Below are 18,001 nucleotides of genomic sequence, written 5' to 3' on the forward strand. Positions count from 1 at the left end.
TTATGTTTACATGAAACTGTATTCAGGGGAAATTAGAAACCAAAGAGAGCAACTATGATCTTAGGGGTTATAGGTAGATTTAAAAGAAATAGAGCAAGGACTAAGCTTAAAAACAGTGAGGTAAAGCTGTGGAATAACTGCAATAAAGAAATAAGAATGTGTAGGTCGCTCTATACATTTTAAAAAATGTTTAAAAACAGGGTGGTCAACAAATATACAACTGATGAATGAGCTGTCTATATATTGTGAACTTTCGGATGATTAATGATTTTTTATTTTCTTTTTGGGTGTATTTTGTTTTGTTTGATTTTTTTTAGTTTTGTTTGTTTTTTTGTTTTGTTTTGTGTCACTACATTTTGTAACATAAACATATATTAGGTTAGGTAAAAAGGGAAGGCAAAATAAGCAAAATAAGCAAAAAAAAAAAAAAAAAGTCTCAGCATATACTTTTTAGGTTTGTATTGATTGTTTAAACGCAAGATATAGGACTTTTTTTTTTTACCTTTTCGTATGTGTGTGTATGTTTTTCAAAACCGAAATAAACTAAAATAAACTATTGGAAGTTAAAATGTTGCCTTTACCTGAAAAGCTATAATTTGAATGTTTTTGTCCAACAGCGGTGCTTTTTATGAGACAATAATAATAAAGAACGCTGCACCGACCTGTATAATGGGATTGATGTCACAGACACTTGCCTTTTTGCATTGGCCAAACCTAAAAAGACACTACCTGACACAATTTTTGTCTCACATTGTCTAGTATGAGTGGTATTGTCTATGATATGATGTTGCGGATTGAGTGATGTTAAATGCCTGTACAACTTTGGAAAAGTTTGTCCCTACACAAATCTAGCAAAACTGAGAATACAGCATCATCTAATTTACACAAAACTGCCTCCAACTTGGCATTGAAATGCACTTAATTAGATCTGTGATTTTATTTTATCACATTCATCACTTGCCCCAACACCACGGGTTGATACATACCTGCCCACAGCTCTGAGGTCAGGTGAGGGGCCATGGGAGCTGCCATCAGGCACAGTGAAGCCAGAGCCTGCTCAAACTCCACACTGTGCAGAACCACACGAGGTGATGCTTGCTGTGATCATATAACAGAGATTATAATCAGAATAAAGCTCCATTAACCCCAAAATTAATCAACTAAGGACAAAATATTATTATCACTTATGAAACTGTATTCAGGGGAAATTTGAAACCAAAGATAGCAACAATGATCTTAGGGGTTATAGGTAGATTTAAAAGAAATAGAGCAAGGACTAAGCTTAAAAACAGTGAGGTAAAGCTGTGGAATAACTGCAATAAAGAATTAAGAATGTGCAGATCAACAAATATATAACTGATGAATGAGCTGTCTATATATTGGGAACTTTTGGATGATTAATGATTTTTTATTTTCTTTTTTGGTAAACCATTCCACCGAATCAGAAAATTACATGTATAAACGTGCACACAAAATAATTTTAAATAAAATAAATTTTATTAATAAGCATAGTGTCTTGTACATTGATCTAATTGCAAAAGTAAGATATGTATTTAAAAAAAATAATAAGAAGAAATATCTGTCTCTACCCTCTAACTATAAACTTTACCATGAAATATAATTATTAAAATATTTTTTTGCATTGTTTTGTGACTCTAAATCCCATCTATGCTTTAAATTATTCAATTATATAAATTATTAAAGATCACGGGAAGACCAAAACTAAATTCCCTCATTAGTTTTTGTGTATATCTGATCTTATTGTAACTAAGACTGAGGAGCTCAATCTCAACAGTCGTTCCTGTTACCTAAATTAATTCTTACATCTTATTTTTTCATTTGTTAAATACAAACTTTGGGAAAATCATTAGGATGTGCTCAGTGTCCTCATGCTATTAGCATAGCCTCCATTTAGTTTTTTCAAGTTTTTGCTAATTTCTATGCAAAAAACTTACTCCTGTTAATTTAGTCCTGTTACTCAAAACATAAAAAGTAACAGGAATGAGTGCCAGTAACAGGAGTGATTTTTTTTTGTCATAAATATTAATTATTTGAACATGCAGTCAATCATTTCTTTAAAATAAAGACTTTCTTGAGAGAAAATCAAAAGAATTAGTGGTCATGCTTTGAAACATGCTCTTTAAATGTCACATGAGTTTTGTAACCATCTTCAGCTTAGAAACCAAATAACAAACACTTACTTGTTTAAAAAAAAAAGAATTCTAGAAAATTTAGCTGTACATGTTTAAAATGATATGAGATGGGAGACTCACTGAGAGCGTATTGGTCAGTCCCATTAAGCGCGAGATTGCTGCATTCAACAGGAAGTCTTCTGTGAAGTTAGTGGTGACCTGACACAAAAACAAAAACAGCAGATAAATATCATTGAATATGGATTTCCTCGTTATTTATAGTCCGTGGTCCAATTCTGCTGCCCTCTTCTGATAGGAAATGCTTATATATTAATAATAATATATATTATATAGATGTATTAAACACAGAGTGATCTATTTTAAGCATGCATTCCTTTTATTGTTTATGATCATGGCTTAGAGCCAATGAAATCCCCCCACCAAAAAATGACCAATTGGTACTTTTGGCAGTGTGGGTAGTTTGCCAAGTCCTGCTGGAGAATGAAATCCTCATCTTTATAAAAGTTGTCAGCAGAGGGAAGCATAAAGTGTGCACACGCAAAGGTGTCAAAAATACTCATGTTCTGGTAGAAGTTTAGATATTAGGGTTTAAATACTTCTGTAGAAGTTGAAGAATGAACTCAAGCTTTTTACCCAAGTAAAAGTGTAAAAGTACTGGTTTCATAACTACCTAAAACATAAAAGTTAAAGTAATTTAAGGAGACAAAAATCCCATTTAGGACAAAAGCTTGGGCCGATCCACAGGAGCCTGTAGTGCACTACAGATTTGTGTGGGAATTGCGTGGAAATTTAAGGAGACCAAGTAAAAAGTCCAGCAAAGTATAGATAACTAAGTATTTGGCACCTCTGGTACTAGAAGAGTTATATATCGTAATATTCACAAAATAAAATCAAATGCCCATCAATACAAAGAAATGCACTAATTAATTGTGATTAATCACATTTTACCTAATTAAAAACCTCTGGAATATAGTCAAGAGGAATATGGATGATCACAAGCCATCAAACCAAGCTGAACTGTTTAAATGTTTGTACCAGGAGTGTCAAAGTTATCCAAAAGCAGTGTGTAAGACTCGTGGAGGAGAACATTCCAAGATGCATGAAAACTGTGATTAAAAATCAGGGTTATTCCACCAAATATTGATTTCTGAACTCTTAAAACGTTATGAATATGAGCTTGTTTAGCTATTTTTTAAATATAAGAAGTAGAGAGTTTAGATAATTTTGTAAAAATGTAATGTAGAAGTAAAAAGTCACCTGAAACATAACCTTTTTAAAACCTCTGGTTGTGGTAACCGTGTAACCTTTATGATCCCTATGAATAAGACTTGCAATCTGAAACTTCCTACTGAGTGCAACTATTTATTTATTTATTTTTTTTTGATGATGATGATATTGAACCATACGTCCAAATACTATTATTTTTTCTGATCAATAAGCCAGGTGCTTAAACTAAAAACAACCAAGAACAAAATTTTAGAGACTTGTTGAGGGGGTTACATTTTATAAGCATGTTCACAAACTAAATCTTTAATAAATGATTAATCAATCTTATCTTCATAAATTTATATACAAACAGTACAGACAGTATGGCACAAGAAGGGAAAAACGCGTCACTGTAAAATTATGCTGGACTAACTGAGATCACTTAATTACTCCACCAATAAAGACATTACTCTACTTTACTTCTAACTGTAAAACGCATTTCATCTAAATAGTGCTTCAAATGAAACATATGGAGAACACATGTTACAGTGTGGGTGGGGGCATGGCACGCATAATTCCACCGTGCCCCATGATGCTCTGCTGCTAGAGATATTTTTGTTAATGAAAGAGCACGGAGCATGCAAACATTCCTCCTGTAATCCAGCTGAGAAGAAAGGGGCCATGAGCAGGGCATCTTCTCCTGGGTTGGGTAAGACCGGGGTTGGGGTTGGGGTTTGGGTCTGGGTTAGGGACGCAGGTGCCCGCAGTGGCAGGTCAGAAGGAAGGGCACGGTTGATGATAGAGAATTTTCCAGATGGTGGATCAAAGGGACGCTGTGGCTAAGAGGCTCCGGGATGGATCTACCACAGGCCCGTTCCCTTAACCAGCCCGGGCCCCTGGAGGAATCAACCTCGGCCTCGACTACCAGATGCAGGAGAACGCTATTTATAAAGCACTAAAGCATCGGCTGCTCCATTTACCATCACTTCTCCACACCCCCTCTGTTGTTCCCAGAGGCATCAGGACAGATCGGATTACTGCGCATAGGTCAAAAGGAGGAACAGCACTGGTGGTGACTGTGATTCTAATTCTGATACAGTAATGAATATCAAAAAAATATTTAATATCAAAGATACAAAAAAAAAATCTGCACACAAAATAATTTAAAATAAAATTGCAAAAGTAAGATATGTAATTAAAAAAAAAAAGAAGAAGAAATACTTGTCCCTACTTTCTAACTATAAACTTTACCATGAAATATAATTATTAAAATCCTTCAGAGATGTATTTGCATTGTTGTGTGACTCTAAATCTCATCTATGATTTTAAAATATTTTTTATCATAATAAATCCATAATATTTAAGTACACATTTTAGTTGTGTCCCTGGGTTTCACTCATTTCTGTTACTGTAACACATTAACCTACCACATTAAGCATAGGTCAAAAGGAAGAACCGCACTGGTGGTGACTGTGATTCTGGTTCTTATATAGTAATGAACATGTATTACATAACTGCTTTTAATATAAAAGATACAAAAAAAAATGCACAAACTAGTATGGGGTAAAAAAAATGTATGTAATGGAATTTTAGCTTTGACAGAAATCCGACATCCGATGTTACTCAGGATTTACTTTGACTTTTATCATTCTGTTTTGTGTAAGGGGTAGGCGATTTAGCCCCATAAAATTATATATCTATTATATATAAATAGATATAATTTTTATGGGGCTATATATATATAAATAAGAAAAATGTAAAAAAAAAATAAACATACTACTGCAAAAAAAATATGATTAATATGATATGGCACATCCCTAATTAATCATTTCACCAGATTTTAACAGTCAAAGCGCACCTAAAATCCTTAATTTTTTCTAAAAAATCGTCAGTGCGCCATAAATCTGATGCGTCTTATGTAAGAATTTTACCAGTCAGGTTGTAAGGAGCAATAAAGACTTGAGACTAGAGCAGTGTTAGCATTAGCTGCATATTGCGCTAAGCGCTAGCTCTTTCAGTGTCTATTCAGCCTATTCAGGCTCTTTCAGCCTGTAGCCTGCTGCTAACCCCGGGTAGCACTGCTGGAGTAGCATTAGCATTACTCACTAACCACACTAATTCACTGTTCAAAGGTGAGTATATATTGGAATGTAAGCTGCGTGTTTACAGTGCTAAAACAAGCTACGTGGGACGAACTGCTGCCTAGTATCGCCTTGGCTTACCGCAGCACTCAGGGTTCCTCAGTGTAGCGCTGTCGGTTGGCATTAGCCGCTAACCGCAGCTAGCCTTAGTTAAATTCTGCAAATCTAAGCTTACTGTAAATAAACATAAGAGCTTTACTCACCCAAATAAACTGTTAAACAGAGAAATCTCTGTAGATATACATCCAGTGCTCATTTGCCTTTAAAGAAAAAATATATTTTTTTAAAGAAATAGATAGATCCAGGATTGAAGTAAAAAAAAAAAAGACTAGTAGATATTTAATGGGAAATTAGGACAGTGTGAATCTTCCTTTTACTACAAACAGCAAAAACGTTGCATCCAGATTTTATTATCCCTTAATCTGGATATTACTAAGATTAGAGGTGACCAAAATCTGAAAACTAAGATTCACACTCTTTTGTCATACACTTATATGTAATATTAGATTATATTAGAATTAGAATATTCTCTCTTTGTGAAGTTCAGGTTTTACTTAAACATGATTAAAAACTGTTTATGAATCCTAAACAAAAATCCAAGATTAGTTCCTAAAGAATGCTTACAACAGTGACACCAGCTGGTAAAGAAGTGCAAATGACATGAACAGGAGTCTTTTTATGATCACATATCTCTATCCCCACAGTTAATATCAATTATTATTAAGGAAATTATTAGCAGTTAATGTGTGCTAATGTGTTGTTGTTTATACTGTATCTGTCAAAGCTTATTCCTTTGCATTTACACTAAGGTCTTCTTTAGGAGAACAAAAAAAATACATCCGCAAATATATAAATCTAAAACTAAGTCTGCTGATATTTACCTGCATGATGGTGTGATTTTTGTACTCCCAGATCTTCTTGGCCTCTAAACGCTCTTTCTTGTTAAGTAAGGATGGGTTGGGGGTCTCTCCGGCCTGCCGAGCCTCTCTCAGCTTAGTGACAAGACCCCAGAGACGAGACTGCCAGCGAAGAACGCCAGGGAGAGCATCCGCTACAGACAGACAGACAGACAGACAGACAGACAGACAGACACACACAGTTAGTGTAAAATAGTCTCAAAGATCTCTTAATTTAGCCTGAACGCATAATCACAATTAAAATACAACAAAAAATATATAAAGGGCCTCGTCACACCCTTCACCGAAAGCGCTTCTGTCTTCCCCACACTCAGTTCTCCCTGTGATCTCCAGCCTCGGCAATACGACACCCAGAATGCACCACACAGAGATATTACTCACGTTTACGATCATGACACTACACACGGCATTACCAGGAAGTCAGTCACCTGAATATTGATTTCACCTGTTACACTCACTATATATACCCCCTCACTGCACTTACTCATTGCAGAGTATTGACGGATTATTTCTTGTACAAAGCATTTTCTCTTTTCTGTATTGACTTTCTCGTTCCCAACCTATTTTTTTTGTATTTTCCGACCCTGATTCTGCATTGCCTGTGTATGATTCTTGGACTGTTTATTGTGTTTATTATGTGTGGTATGTTTACTTCCTCTTGCTGTCATTTACTGGTGTTGACCTTGCTGGCTTTGACTGCTATTCTGCCCATTACTTTATTTAATAAAGTACATTCCTTGCATCTGTGCATGTCTAAGTACTGTCCAGCCATGACAGGCCTTTAATAAAGTTTGGGATACAAGCATATTTGACTTTTTCTGGAAAGCTTATTACCTATTTAAGCCTTTTTATTTATTTTTTTATAAAAAAAAAAATACATGGTTAAAGTTAACATTCTCTGATTTTAAAGACAAAAATGATTTATAAGCCAACACTCATGCCAATACATGTGTGAAAAACAGTTGAAGTGTTTTCAGCAACCAGTACTCAACAGGACTAACAGGGCATAGAAATGTTTATGTTTATTTATTATTTGTCTGGTTGTTGTTTTTTAACGGTGTGCTAATTTCACATACTGTAAATCTAATTTACCTTTGGATATAAATAAAGTAACCTACCTACACTTCTCTAAATAAGAAATATTTTAGGAAGGCAGAGAAAACACTGCAAAGTTTAATATCTTGTTGCAGATTATTGGCATGCAATGACTGCATAAAATCTGCTACATTTTCCTGAACATAAACTGATATTCCTCCTGTTTTGTCACTTACATCACACCAAAGATGATGAGTAAGCCAGTATATGTAGCATTGAGAATCTAGGCACAGGCCACAACACTCCCACCACCACGTTTTACAGATAAGGTGGAATGCAGTGAACCTTGAGCAGTTCTTTCCGCCTTCACTTTGTGCGGAAAAATGTTTCTGCCAGATGGAGATGTATGGAGATGTATGGAAAATTTTTGGCCAACCAGTGCCTGTATGGTATTAAAGCTTAACAGTTTTACTCTTTCTTCTCTATCATTTTTCATACAGGTTATCCAATGCTTGCTGCTGTTTGCTGCTGTTTTATTCTTGTTACTCTGAAAGAAATAGGGCAGTGGGATGCAGTGAATATAGTGGGTACCCCTTCTGCAAAGACCACCTCACCCCCAACCCGCACGCAGCACCACCGCCCATCAAGCGACATATAGATAAACATTACAATAACTACATATTCTCTGTCTTGACTGAGTTGTATGAACTTACTTAATACACATCAACAGCCCACAAATACAGCTACAAAACACAAAAATATACAATAGAACACAACAATCAAAGCTTAATTTTCCTACAAGTATAGGCGTTTAACAAATATCACTCATTTGTATGACAACAGTACGCCAGAGCAGCCAAAACATTAAGTACACACAAAAACTCACCAGTCAGGCAGCCTTTTATTGTGAATTAGTTTCACATTGAAGAACAGCCTTTAAAAAGGCTTTTTAATATGATGTGACACAATATCTGTCTGATTTCCGTGAAAGTTAGCTAACTACTGAAATAATTCAGCATGCGCGCTGTTTTACGACTAATCAGCATGTACCCCTTCAGCACAGCCCTGAGAAGGGGTTAGACAGTCATGGACCCGCCCCCGGAGTGAAAATCATGATTCTGTTTGGTTAGATTGTCCTGCGACTTTGCTAATAGACTCATTACTACACCCTTCTTAAAATCAGGAGAAGGGTCACGCAGACACGTGAGCAGAAGCCATTTTAAAAAGCTTTGATTGGTCAGTACCGCTGTCAGTCAGATAGGAGTGCTGTAGCAACTGAAAACACAGACTATTGCTTTGAATTAGTTGCTGTTTTTTATTTTAGTTCACTCTTCAGCTGACCTTCAGGTGCATTATAAACTACAGGTGACTTACTCTTCACATCCCAGAGGATGTCCTGCTCGGGCGGGGCAGCGTAGAGGATGTAGAGGCGCACGGTGTCGATGCCGTACTGCTGCACCACCTCCTGAGGGTCCAGACCGTTGTGCTTGGATTTACTCATCTTCTCCCAGGTCACCTGCAGCTGCTTCCCACTGTCCTTCTGCACCGGCTCTGGACCTGTAGAGGGTGGGATTAAAAAGCATTACTTAAAGAATCATTTAGTTATTAAAACACATTAAAACACATTAAATTGCCCATCAAACCCTTGGGGACACTTAGCAATTCGAAATCTGCCAATTGTCAATGAACTACAACACCTTTATAAGATTTATTAAAGACCAGTGTAAGACTTATTACCAAGAAGCCTTATTACAACAATTAAATATCAGTCAAACAAATCTATCATACACAAATTTCTTGTTTCATGTTTTAAATATAATGTACAAAGTTGTATTGAAAAACAGGGATGCATGGATGTGGGAATTCTGGGCAGATACCAATTTTATATATCTGCTGATGCCGATATACACATTTATAACTTACAGAAAGGCTAGAATCCCCGGTATAACTTCATAACTTTAAAACTAATACTACTAACTTAAAAGTAACTTAAATCAATTAATTGTAAAGTAATGCGGCCAGTTCAACTGATGTCGATGATTCTAAAATAAAAAGCAATTATTGGCTGGTACAGATACAATTATATTTTCTGTAAATATTACATTGATGATTCTAAAATAAAGAGCAATTATCGGGCGATACGATACAATTATATTTTCTGCACATATTATGTTGATGATTCTAAAATAAAAAGTTATTATCGGTCGATACCAATACAATTACATTTTCTGTAAATATTATGTTGATGATTCTAAAATAAAAAGCAATTATTGGCCGATACTGATACAATTATATTTTCTGTAATAATAGTAATTCATAACATGATCAGGATGTATCAACAGGTATTACAGAAACCTATTAAGGTTAATCACTGGCAGCTTTTGTCAGCAGAGCTTCAGATGGTTTTTTTGTGATCCACCCACAAGTACTGCCTAGTCACATTTCCACACTCTGGGTTCCCAGGTATAGACAGCAGCATGCAAACAGTTTGCTGCAGCTGTGGAAATGAATGAGCTGGGTATTTTTCTGCTGAACAGGTAATCACTGAGCTTCAGAAAGGTTGCTAACCTTAGCTCCACTAGTGTGTCTACTAGTGCAAGTGTATGTATTTACTGATCAGCTACAGAGGAAGACAGTTGTTGCTTGCCAATGTGTGTCAATCTGGGATTTACTCACATTTATTACTGTTTGCTCAATTATAGTCAAAATGTCACATTAGTGGAGTTAATCAGTGAATTAGTAAATATACGAAAAGCTTTTTTCATTTAAATATTTTACCAATATTTGCAGACATTTTTCTTAATCAAGTAGGGTTAAACCAGGTGTAACCATAACAACAGATTTCTCAAGAATGCAAAGTGTCCCCAAACTTTTGATGTGCTGTACAGCTAAGAGGGAAAGAGGGGCCATTTGTAATCCCCCTGAAAAATGTGGGCACAGTCAAGGAACCCTACACACACAGTACACACACACAGTACACACACACAGTACACACACAGTACACACACATATCCAGCACACAAATTAGTCATCATCTCTGTGTGCTCACTGACACTAAAGCTTTTAAAAAGATTCCCTTTGATACCTATAACACACAAAGTCCAGCCAGAAACTCCCTGTTTACCCTGTTGCCTGGCAACAAACCAAGAGCGAGAGACACAAAGAGAGAGAGAGAGAGAGTGTGAGAACAGAAGAGAGAAAGCGGGAAGAAAGAGGTAAAGAGAGAAAGATAGAAAGAGAGGTGGAATCAGAGAGAGAGAGAGATTTGTAGAGCATTTGTCTCGAGTGGTTTCTGTGACTAAGCTGACTGCTGTCGAGCTGCAGTGAGAGGCATGATCTATTTTAGTGCTCAGCAACAAGTGAAGCACAGCCGGCTCAGCTCACAGCAGCTCAACCAGACCGCATGCAATATGGGGACAAAAGTATTGGGACACCCTTTTTTGGATTGTTTTATTTGAGATCACGGTATTTAAATCACTCAGAGAACTCCAGAGAACACAGTTTCACAACTTAGTGCTGACATTGAAGCATTGTGCAAGTATGCAGAGGTTCACGTTTTTTTTATACATAAAGTCATACTGTAGCGGCTGTACTTCCCTATAAGTACTAGATAAGCTCTGTGTGGGCATTTGCACATCTGTCTGAGCAATAGGTGCAACGCAGAGTAACTAAATGCATTCATTAGTATGAGTGTCCATAAACATTTGCACAAACACTACAGGTCTAATGTTTAAGATAACCCCATTTTTCCACTTGATTTTTGCCATTGAAGCTTTTCAGGTCCAGTCAATAACCAGAAATGGTACAAAATACAGTTCAAACATTTTACACTAAACTGCCAGAGCCTTTAAGAAAAATAAATGAACCAAAAACTGAGGGTCAAAATGCATATAAATTGAAAATCTCTGGAATATAATTAAGAGGAAGATGGATGATCACAAGCCATTAAACCAAAATGAACTGCTTGAATTTTTGCACCAGGAGTGGCATAAAGTTATCCAAAAGCAGTGTGTAAGACTGGTGGAGGGGAACATGCCAAGATACATGAAAACTGTGATCAAAAACCAGGGTTATTCCACCAAATATTGCTTTTTGAACTCTTAAAACTTTATGAATATGAACTTGTTTGAGGTCTGAAAGCTCTGCATCTTTTTTTTTATTTCAGCCATTTCTCATTTTCTGCAAATAAATATTTTTATTTAGAACTTGGGAGAAATGTCGTCTGTAGTTCATAGAATTAAACAACAATGTTCATTTTACTCAAACATATACCTATAAATAGCAAAATCAGAGAAATTTATTCAGAAACTGAAGTGGTCTCTTATTACCACTCACATTACCACCACCTTGCTTTCAATTTACAAAGCCTTTGTCAGTAGTAAAACAATATTGGAACAGATTGTGTTTACTGCAGCATTTACACACTTACACACAGCACATTCACACTTTCATGATAATAACTAGAAAACTACAAACACAGAAACACAGAGAACTCTGTAACTATTAAAAGTGTAAGTCTTTTGTTTAGACAAATTACAGCTGAAGCCAGAGAGTGATGAGAACTGTTTCCTATACCTTTAAACGACTCTTGGAAACGGGTGAAAACTGGTACTGTAAGAGTCATGTCTGGCTGACCCACATGGCAACACCAGCCTTTAGCTCAGCTTAACACTGGATTAGTCTCAGAATTAGAGGTCTGCCAGATGAAGTGATAAGCAGTAATAAAGTCATACCTGTGAAATCAATGTCCTCTTTCTTCAGGTACTGTCCACTCTCGGACACTCTGAACGTCTGGCCCTTAATGAGGCCCTGAACCAGCAGCTTCTTAAACGGCTCCCTTTAGGAGAAAAGAACACACACAGTAAACACACACCCCCAACACAGCACACACTGACACACTCTGCTTTTGTAATGAGAAGTAGTAACACAGTATTTAGAGCTAATAAACAATTTCAAAACAATATTTTCAGCTAAACATATTGCACTCTATATTTAATATTTATATTAAAAAAACAAATATATATGGAACTCCATTTAAACCTAAATTTCCTAGTTTCATGTAGGATATTTTAACTGAAACGTCCCCAAAGGTCAGATTTTCCTGAGTACATATAACCTGAGTAAATATTAAAAGCATTTTTTAAATGATGATTTAAATTATTAAGGGAAAAAAACTATACAAATCTGTATATTTTTTCACTAAACACAACCATGCCTGATTACTGCCGGACCTGTAGACATTATGCCACGATCTAAAGACATTGAAAAACAGATGAGAAAACATTGAAGTCACTGATAATCTATCAGTCTGGAAAAGGTTATAAAGTCATTTCTAAAGCTTCGGGACTCCAGAGAACCACTGTGAGAGCTATTATTCACTAACGGAGACTGGTGAAATTAATACAAAAGGACATGGACTACTCATCCAGGAGGTCACAAAAGTACCCAGAACAGCATTTAAAGAACTGCAGATCAGTGGTAATGATTCAATAATAAGAAAAATAGTGGTTTCCCTATGGTTTCCAGGGGAGAGTTCCAAGGCAAAAAAACACGGCAATATTTAAAAAAAAATGTCATACTGAACTGAACAAGTTATTAGGATTGGGGGGCAAATATTTTTTCACACAGGACTGAATTGGTTTGGGTATTTTTTTTTTCTTTAATAAATAAAATTATAATTTAAAAAGTGCTTTTTATGTTTACTCAGGTTATTTTTGTCTGATATTGAAGGTTATTAAAAGAGGGGGTTGGGACAAAATATTAATATTGTGCTATATCGTACTGTTTTGACTTACTAAAGATACTGCTTCATTACTCCACATGGTGGCGCTGATCAAATGAATATAGTAAATCGGGAGTGAAGAATACTGGTTGTGAAGTTCTGGGAAATGGACACCAATAAATCTATAATTTCTGGCATTTTCTTATTTGGGAGTATTTTACCTTCGTCAGTACATCTTGAAAAATCAGTATATCTTGCAATATATCGAGTATCACATAGTAAAAATATCGTGTTATCATCGTTATTGTGATAATATTGTATAGTGAGATGCCCTGTGATTTCCACCCCTAGTGCACATACGTGTTTGAATGTGTGTGTGTGTGTGTGTGTGTGTGTGTGTGTGTGTATGTGTGTGTAATAACCTGTGAGAGACCATGCCCTGGTCCTTGCAGAAGTGGCTGAGGAAGCGAGCGTAGTACAGGTGCATGACCGCATGTTCTTTCCCTCCAATATAAACATCTACAGGCATCCAGTGATCAGCTAGAGAGCGCTGGAAAGGCCTGCAGGAGACAGGAGAGGGTCAGATTATCAGAAACACAGCATTCAGCTACACAGCACCCTGCAGTGTGAACATAGACCTGGAGCAACGCTAGGGGGCGTCCTTGTACAACCATCTCGAGCTCAGAGTATTTAGAGAGAGAGGAAGAATGCTGGATTACTGTTTCACATTAGGCTAATTTGGTCACTCTGTCCACTTCAAAGAAGGACATTGGAGTGGCCACAATATGTTATATATATTAAATATATATATATATATATATATATATATATATATATATATATATATATATATATATATATATATATATATATATATATATATATAATATACAGAACCAGTCAAAAGTTTGGACTGCATTGTAGACTAATACTAAAGTCATCCAAACTATGAAGAAGTGTTAAACAAACCAGAATATGTTTTTATATTTTAAATTCTAGATTCTTCAAAGTAGGCATCTTTTGCTTAGATGACAGTTTTTCACATCTTGGCTGGATTTTCTCAGGCAGCTTTATGAGGTAGAGTCAACTGGAATCACAGTTTTCAGTTAACAGCTGTGCTGAACTTGTCAAGAGGTAAATTGTTGCCTCTTAATGTGTTTGAGAGCATCAGTTGTGAAGTTGTGAAGAGGTAGAGCTGGTTGGTATACAGTGAGTAGACCTATTTGAGTAATATTCTAATCCATATTATGGCAAGAACTACTCAACTAAGTAAAGAAAAAAAATATTATAAGAAAGGAGGTACAGTAAATCCAAAACATTTCAAAAACTTTAAAAGGATCCTCAAGTCCAGTCGCAAAGTCCAGTCACAAATCACATTATGATGAAACTGGCTCTCATCGGGATGACCCAGGAAAAAAAGACCAATAGAAAGAGTTTCCTCTGTTGCACAGGATAAGTTCATTAGAGTTACCTGCCTCAGAAACCACAAGCTAACAGGGCACCCCAGATAAGAGCATCTAAATGCTTCACATAGTATTTTAGTTTGTTTAACACTTTGTAAATGAATAATGAAGTCATTCAGACTATGAAGGAACACATAAGGAATCTTGTAGTAAACTGAGCAAAATATCCTCTGCAACAGAGGTAACTCTTGTTCTTTCTTTCCTGGGGTGGATTTTGTTTTTTTTCCTGACTGACCTTCAAGTATTTTTTTTACTTTACTTAGTTCGGTAGTTCTTACCATAATATGGATTAGAACATTCCTCTGACAGGGCTATTCCCTGTATACCAACTCTACCTCTTTATAGCTTTACAACTGATGCTCTCATCAGAGAACATTGACACATTAAGAGGACAATAAATTCAAGTAATTAACTCCTGACAAGTTCAGCCCAGCTGCCAGAGGTGCTACTTTAAAGAATCTAAAACATAAAACATATTCTGGTTTGTCAACTAAATATTATAATTATTGTATAATTATAATTATATGTTTTTTCCTAGATTAGATGACTTGAGTGTGCTGAGGATGCTATTGGTTCATGTTTGTTTGCTCCTGAGAGTACTACTCTATTGGCAGTACTTCTCTCCAGAGACTAGACATGATGTGTGTGCGTGTTTGCCCATCTGTGTCAGCAGTGGGTGCAACTTAAAGTAGCTAAATGCATTCAGCAGAAGCATTTTGATATACATGATGTGTAATTTCCTAAAAAAAAAAAAAAAAAAAAAAAAAGGTTTTATCATGCACAATCATTGGTTGTTCAGATCAGCAATTTCAGTTAAATATATCATATAGCAGATGAACAAAGTGATATTCGAGAAGTGAAAATAAGTTTATAGGATTTACAGAAAGTGTGTAAAATTTGGGCAACCCAACAGAAAAATGACATCAATATTTAGTAGATCCTTCTTTTGCAGAAATATCAGCCTCTAAATGCTCCCTATAGCTTCTACTGGCACAACAACCTCTGATCAATTCAGTGTAGAACAATTGATTTAAGCTGTTATCATTTATCACTCATCAATAACACAGAATCACACACAAAGCATCACAGGCTCATAACAGCGTTTAGTTTTTAGCCCCCTTATCTTTAACTATCGCTGTCTGTCTGTTAGCCTCGGGCCACAGACCAGTGCAGAACTGTAAACAGCATAATTGCTTTTCCAGTAGGAGGATAATCTGCCCGGCTCGGGGACAACAGCACCAGCGCAGCGGCGCAGCAAGGTCAGAGCCTGAGCCGGAGCCCCGCCGCTGCCAAATTAATCTCTTTTGTCAAGCTCTCTGTATCACCATCGCCACAGCAGGTGCTGACCAACACTCTCTAATCTCCACAAAGAGAGAGAGTGAGAGATACAGGGAGAGAGAGAGAGAGAGAGAGAGAGATACAGAGAGAGAGATACAGAGACAGAGAGAGAGAGAGAGAGATACAGAGACAGAGAGAGAGAGATACAGATACAGAGAGATAAATAGAGAGACTGTTAATCCTTCTATAATTACGAGCAAATGAGGTAACGTAAAGCTACCTGTTCTAACTATCATAGTAAATCAGGCAATGCATTTAATAAATCCGGACCAAAGTGTGGCCCTTTTGATTTGTAATGTAATTATGTCACTAAAATAGCACAGTGAAACACTCCAACTGTCCAAATGTCCTTGAGAAAAGTTTCTACCTTTACATTTCAACTGTCCAAGTATATATTTTTGCCACTGATAACTTTGAAGAGAACAAAATGTTGAAATGTTGTGTTGGCCCAAAGAAAATGTACAAATCTATACATTTCTACAATTTGCTAACCAGTTTGGACAGTATGGAAAATGCTACTTTACTTTGACTCCCACTGAAAGTCCTGTTAAGTTGCTGTTTTGAAAATGCTGTATGTTTCGGACTATAAGGTGAACTTAAAATCCTTTAATTTTCTTAAACAGACAATGTGCCTTAAAATCTGTTGCACCTAAAAGTCTGATTGTGTGATACACTGCGCCACCTATTGGAGACATAGCGTTTCTGCAAAATAACACCTGAAATAAGTCCTGAAAAACGTCAGCACTTGGTATCCTTGATTCCAAATCATCTTGTAAGTGTAGTGAGAAAGACTGGCAACATTACAAAGGGGCAAATGCTTTATTGTTCCAAATCTTCATTTTTTATGGAATGTGTTGATTGCCTGAAACACAAGAACGGCTGTACAGTTACAGTTTATTAACAAAATGAAATGATTGTATCTACATTTTCCCATTTAAGGCTGTAATTCACTGAAGGCACTGAAGCTAAATGAAAGTTTAATGTTTCTGCATCATGTGTATTTATATAAAAAGTGAAAGATTTTTGTTGGTGCACGGGCTGTCGGAAGGCTTTCACCCTTGTGAAAAGGAAGTATATTTAAGAGCATTAAAAGTATGTTTAAATTAGGTAAAGAATACTAAAAGTACATTTTCTATTGTATATACCTTATGAAAATACACATTAAATATACTTTCTCTGTATTTCCATAATATGTATTTTTAAGCAATATGCTTTAAATTGCACATTTTGTTAATAGAAATAGATATCTTGGCATTAAATATTACTTAAGATAAAATAAGATAAGGTAATCCTTTATTAATCCCACAATGGGGAAATTTGCGATGTTACAGCAGCATATGTAAACAAATATATATATATATATATATATATATATATATATATATATATATATATATATATATATATATATATATATATATACACACACACACACACACAAAAGGTTGCTGAAAAAAGTAGTTTTTTTCAAAAGCATTAAGGTATGCACAATGTTTGCATCAATACGCAAAGTAGTACATTTACAATATACTTCAATTGTATAAAAAAATATGTTTAAAAAACATATACCTAACTCTATATAAGTTCACAGAATTTATATGAAAAAAGTACTAAAAGCACAACCTAATGCTTTTATACTGTATTTAAATATAGCCTAATTACAACTGAAACATACCTAAGTTGCTGTAACTTGTAATAAAATAGTACAAATAGTACATTTAGCATGTATTTAAGGATGTATTAATTTTAATGCTAAAAGTGTGTACTTTTTCACGTTAAGTATACTTTTAAAAAAATATACTTAAATGCATATTCCTTTACAAATGCAGCTACACAGTGAAGTAGAAGTAAAAAGAAAAAGAAAAAAGAAGAAGAGGAAAGAGACGATTGAAAATTGAAAGCAAGAGAAAGAGCAAAACAGGAAAATAAAGAGTTAAAAAAAGAAATAAAGAGAAAAAAAATTATATCATTTCTAATACTTAAATAATTTGAATATCTGTTCTGTATTTTGGCAGCAGCAGCAGCT

The 18,001-nt window shown here is 35.5% G+C and overlaps 1 protein-coding gene across 1 annotated transcript in view; it reads right to left on the reverse strand.

Annotated features, from left to right (window-relative positions):
* The window catches only part of lars2 (leucyl-tRNA synthetase 2, mitochondrial), a 109,208-nt gene that overhangs the window by 12,636 nt on the left and 78,571 nt on the right, over positions 1 to 18,001 (reverse strand). The window contains exons 14-19 of the mRNA XM_007239512.4: positions 13,597 to 13,734; positions 12,186 to 12,289; positions 8,827 to 9,009; positions 6,382 to 6,551; positions 2,274 to 2,351; positions 987 to 1,098 (exon numbers count right to left, since the gene is read on the reverse strand). Coding sequence (XP_007239574.3) covers positions 987 to 1,098; positions 2,274 to 2,351; positions 6,382 to 6,551; positions 8,827 to 9,009; positions 12,186 to 12,289; positions 13,597 to 13,734 — 785 coding nt within the window. The remainder of the gene's footprint in view (positions 1 to 986; positions 1,099 to 2,273; positions 2,352 to 6,381; positions 6,552 to 8,826; positions 9,010 to 12,185; positions 12,290 to 13,596; positions 13,735 to 18,001) is intronic.

The sequence above is a fragment of the Astyanax mexicanus genome, chromosome 6 (genome assembly GCF_023375975.1).
Source record: "Astyanax mexicanus isolate ESR-SI-001 chromosome 6, AstMex3_surface, whole genome shotgun sequence".
Classification (NCBI taxonomy): Eukaryota; Metazoa; Chordata; class Actinopteri; order Characiformes; family Acestrorhamphidae; genus Astyanax; species Astyanax mexicanus.